Source organism: Pygoscelis adeliae, unplaced genomic scaffold (genome assembly GCF_000699105.1).
Source record: "Pygoscelis adeliae isolate BGI_AS28 unplaced genomic scaffold, ASM69910v1 Scaffold387, whole genome shotgun sequence".
Lineage (NCBI taxonomy): Eukaryota > Metazoa > Chordata > Aves > Sphenisciformes > Spheniscidae > Pygoscelis > Pygoscelis adeliae.
This window is the reverse complement of record NW_008825115.1, coordinates 492,159-496,996: the sequence shown is the minus strand read 5'-3', so window position 1 is coordinate 496,996 and position 4,838 is coordinate 492,159. Positions and strand designations below refer to the sequence as shown.

The 4,838-nt window shown below is 45.0% G+C and overlaps 1 protein-coding gene across 1 annotated transcript in view; it reads right to left on the bottom strand.

Annotated features, from left to right (window-relative positions):
- Positions 1 to 392: 392 nt before the first annotated feature.
- Positions 393 to 4,838, bottom strand: part of INPP5B (inositol polyphosphate-5-phosphatase, 75kDa) — a 26,382-nt gene continuing 21,936 nt past the window's right edge. Inside the window, exons 18-25 of the mRNA XM_009328230.1 lie at positions 4,449 to 4,559; positions 3,635 to 3,797; positions 3,242 to 3,477; positions 2,527 to 2,640; positions 2,060 to 2,144; positions 1,538 to 1,665; positions 1,159 to 1,270; positions 393 to 824 (exon numbers count right to left, since the gene is read on the bottom strand). Coding sequence (XP_009326505.1) covers positions 700 to 824; positions 1,159 to 1,270; positions 1,538 to 1,665; positions 2,060 to 2,144; positions 2,527 to 2,640; positions 3,242 to 3,477; positions 3,635 to 3,797; positions 4,449 to 4,559 — 1,074 coding nt within the window. The 3' untranslated portion in view covers positions 393 to 699. The remainder of the gene's footprint in view (positions 825 to 1,158; positions 1,271 to 1,537; positions 1,666 to 2,059; positions 2,145 to 2,526; positions 2,641 to 3,241; positions 3,478 to 3,634; positions 3,798 to 4,448; positions 4,560 to 4,838) is intronic.

Below are 4,838 nucleotides of genomic sequence, written 5' to 3'. Positions count from 1 at the left end.
GGGTGGCGGTGCGGGGGGGGGGTCCTCCTCCCCCCACAGCAGCACCCGCCTCCCCCTCCACGCCCTTCCCGCCACCTGCAGCACCAGACGCAGCACCGAAGGCACCAGCCGGCGCACCTGTAAAATAAACCCATTTTCTTGCAGGCCAGTCCCTTACCTCCATTGGAGCGCAGGCCCACCTTGCTGCATGGCCGCAAAAGGTTACACGAGCGGGGAGTGGAAGGCCACAGAACGATTCATGTAACGCGTCCGTCTTGCTACCCAAGGCGCGGTACTGTTAAACCTTGGCAGGGGGCTGCTCCAGGCCTTCCACAGCGTGACTTAAATCACTGTCAACAAACCACGAGCCTAAGCCAGCCAACATCGAAAGTGGGCAGGCAGGCTGGAAACGTGCACTGAGGTTTTTTTATTTAAATAACAAGGACTTAAAAATTCTGAGTTTTAATACAAGTTAAATAAAATACAGTGTAAATATCAGCTTTTACATTTTTGCTTGTCTACGTACAGCTTATTTAGAACTCTGATACACTTTACAGCTTAAACAGTGACACCTGATTCAAACTGCCTGATCTGCAACTTCAAAAGCAACAGATTGTATAAAATACTGTGATATTAAAAGAAAAAGCCAGCATACTGTACAAAAAAATATATTTTTACAGTAATTTGATATCTAACAATCAGATTAGCTGCATCTGAAATTCATGGTGAATTGTCATCTCTCAAGAGGAACTGATGGATAAATTGCTGAGCCTTCCTCTTTTCAGTCATATCAGGTGTAGGATGTCCAGGAGGAGGTCGAAGTAACAAGCCACCAAATATACTAGCTGCATTAAAAAAAAAAAAAGCAAGCCACAGAGACACACAGTAAGAGCCCGTCAGCAGCAGGGTATCAAGGGTAATTCCACCAACCCCAAGCAGTCAAAGTGAGAGAGTGCCTGGCTTCAGAATGGGGCAAGATAAAGCTGATGACCTATGCATCTCTGAGTCACTTTACAACTTTTTTCAGGCTACTGCAATGACTGTTTTTCTATGGACTGTTTGCTCATTAGTAAATGCTTCAAAACAGTAGAGGCCATGACTGGCCACTTTGGAAAAACGTGTTTTGTTATACAAACCGCAAAGCCCCTCTGAACAGAATGGTTATTTTGCTTGCCTTACCAAGAATGTTCACATCCAAATGGTTTTTCCCTGAATTTTTCAGTAGTTCTCGTAGAAATGCCATTAGATATTCAAATACATTTTTATGGCACCCTGGCAGGTTAGAGATGATCTGAGGAGAGGGGGGGGAAAAAAACAAACCAACATCATTTATATTGAAGATATGGCAATGGCTTAGCAGCTTTTTCTACTACCAACACCACCCTGTCTGCAAATACTAACAGCTCTTAATAACCAAGAAGCACCAATTCTGGATCCTTTCTATTATCAGGTGATTAAGTTTCTGAGAGCAAAAGCCTGTCACTGGTCTGGCATAAAACAGTTTGCCTCCCCTCCCTCCAGAATTACAGAAACAGTCTCACAGTGAAGCCAGCGATACCTGGCTGCTCAGCGGGTAGTTGCTGGCACACTCCAAACAGCTGCTGTACGACCTGTAGCAGATGACGGGCTCCGGCAGGCTTTCCAGGAAGAGCAGCAGGGCTTCTGCTACAGAGTGGTTGCTGCCAACTGGTCCAAAGACGGTTAAGGAAGAGGCAAGCACAGCGTGATCTATTTTGGTCGTACTTCTGCTGAAACATTAATCTTTGCTTGGGTCTCCAGGAACTCCTCCTATTGTTCACAGCTTTGACTTAAATCACTTGACTCCACATAGCAAGCTGTTGCCGTTGGCAGTCGGACACTTACGTAATTCATCAACAGTCATTCATCAAGATCGCAAGGACTCAGCAGAGGCATTCGTACTGATGACGAGGAGCAGCGAGGAACTGCAGATCTCGGTTACCCCAAGATGAGAGACGGTAATTTAAAAACCATGGTGGAGCACAGAAGACTGATAAAATCTTTTTCGGCTTTGATCGCTAAGGCATAGTGAGCCTTACCAGACACCAGTCTAAAAGGATACGGAGGGTATCATGCATTCCTTTGTCCAAACAATCTCGGATTTGCTCAAATTCTGACCTGAGGCCTGGCTGCTGAAACAGGTCCTCCTGCAAAGAAGACCGTTAGTCAGTCTCAAGGAAAATAAAAGTCATTTGGGTAAATGGAGCAATGTTGTTACAATCTGGCTGGAAAAATCTCTCCAAATGGGTAGTTATCAGCACAAAGCCCACCACGAGCAGTTCTAGTAAGGTTGTGGCACAGCAGCAGAAAGCAATGCAGAAGGACAGCTGCTGATGCATTCCACACAGAGACAAGGTCACCATCACGAAACAGCACAACCCGGGACACCAGGATCACTTATCACAGATGTCCTTTATCTCTACCATTGGCCAAACATCCACAGTTAGCAATGATTGCTATTACCAGTATCTTCTTCAAAACTAAACCTAATGCAAATTATTTTGTGTTTCCAGTACGAACACTGCCAACCTGCTGGGAAGCATTGCGGTATAGGTGATCCACCATCATCCACAGCTCTTTTGGAATGTCCATAGGCTTTTCAGCTTGAACAGCATCATCACTCATTTCTAGCGGCATCAGGGTCTGAGAGCGGGAGGTGTGGGGAGGGGAGGGGGGGGGGGGAAAAAGAGTTAGCTAGCCAAGTTCTTATTCAACTCTGCAAAAATGCTTCACAGAGCTTATACCTGAGAATTAAGACTTGTTAAGAAACTGTCCGGCTTCATTCACCAGTCTTCATACAAGATTAGTACAATCGGCACATTTGTATCAAAAGTCCAGACAGAAGAAACAAGCTGCTCTCATAAGCATGCTTCACGTACGCTCAGCTCTACGGAAACGTTACATCATGCCTCACGTATACACACGCACCTCCATTCAATGTGGAGAAAGCCAAAGGCTCCAGGGGAAAAGGTCTACGTTTAGAAGTTGCACGCTTTTTTTAAACGTGCAGGCAGAGCAAATGGGATCTTAACTTTCAGTGCTCTCTACATGAAATGGGTTGGTTCGTCCACGTGAAGAACTAATGCAAGGTGTGAAGATGGCGCACTGGAGAGCACAAGCTGTATCAGCATCCTCAGACTATGGACCAGGGAAGTGGAAGAAGGCTCTTTAGCAATAAACCGGACTTAACATCTAGTTTTAACGGTTCGTGTGGGTTCAGAAGGAAATCTTGTCTTTAACTCACAAGTTTCCGAATGGATTCTGCTGACATGTCCTGGATCGGTTCCCTCATGTAACACAGCGTATGAATGGGAGACCCAAAGCAACTTGGCAAGTAGTTTCCCGTTACAGATAGAAAATAATCCTTCCCCCTGTTAAGATGCAAGACCAAGATATCTTCAAGTTTTTCCTCTCCAGAGTTTAAGTGTGTAGCTGTTGATTTATTAACAAACACCTCCAACTCAACTGTGATCTCAGCATCTGCCGGAAGATGATAAAAAACCCATACTCAGTTAAAAAAAGGTATTAAACCAATAAGCCTGCAAATAGGCATAGCATTCTCAAACTAGCAGAGAGAACTAAGCCAGAAGGTGACAATATTAGCTCATTAACATGAGATGAACAGCGAGGAGCTCACCTGATAGCAGAAAGCCCTTACTGGGATTAGCAATCAGCCACTCCTTGCAGTAGGTTTCCTCATCTGGTTTGCTGATAAATTCGAACTGGCAGGGCACTTGTCCATTGCGGATTGTAAACTTCTCTACCTGCAGCTGCATGTATTTAACATCCTCAAAATGGAACTAGAAACAAATGTCATCATCAGCCAATTCCACCTTGCCAAGCACCAGCAGCAATTCCTGTCCTGTAGTTTAATCATTAAGCAGCAAGATACCCAGATTAACCCTCTTGCTCCCACAGCCCATCTCTTCCAGGATTACAAAGGATTACATTTGCTTACTCTGTATGCTAAAGCCGTTTGCATCAGTGGGCCCTTTAAAACAAATGCTCCCCTCAAATAACCTCAATGAAACTTGAGAACAAGATAGCTGTAGCCTCAAATGTCTCATTTGCTTATCTTTTTTAGTCCCCAACACACAAAGCAAATGCCAGTTTTGCGACCTTCTCCAAATCCTTCAGATTTTACATTTTATGTTTCAAAGAACTAGTCAGAGCAAGGGCCACGAACTACCCCTTTACTCCCTCTCTCCCCACCTCAGGGAGTAACACACCCTACATTTCAGCCTGGTACTGTGAATGGAATTTACCTGCATCTGAACAGAAACAAGTATTTCTAGGGCTTGTAAACAGAGAACAGTTAGAAGTCAAAATATTCTACTCCTTTGGAACCAGACCCCCGGGTCTACGGTCCGTCTTCTACCGCTGCAATACACGTCTGGGGTCTAGGGTTGCTCAGTTTCTCCAGCGAGTCACAGCACACGAACATACCCTACCTCTCTCTGGGAGAGGGTCACGGAGGGAATGTTGGCATTCTCCAGCTTATCCAGGGAGCGCACTATTTCCTCAAAGGCTTTTCGATAGAGCTCCTCATTCACAACCTTCACCTGAAAAGGACACACACTGCACCAACTGGCATTTACTGTGCCTCTGCAGGAAAGCCGTAACACAGCTGGAAACATATGAAGTGATTTGATTTTAGCAGCACAGTGACATATACAACACGTGTAACGAACAGAGCCACTTGGAGCACGCTCCTCAGGATCCAACAGCAAAGGACCTTGCCATAACTAGCAAGAGAGTCACCCAGTCAGTGCTAGATCAACCTTTTTTTTTTTTTAAAAAAAAAAGAAAAAAGGTTTGACAACACACTACTGTGTGTTGTC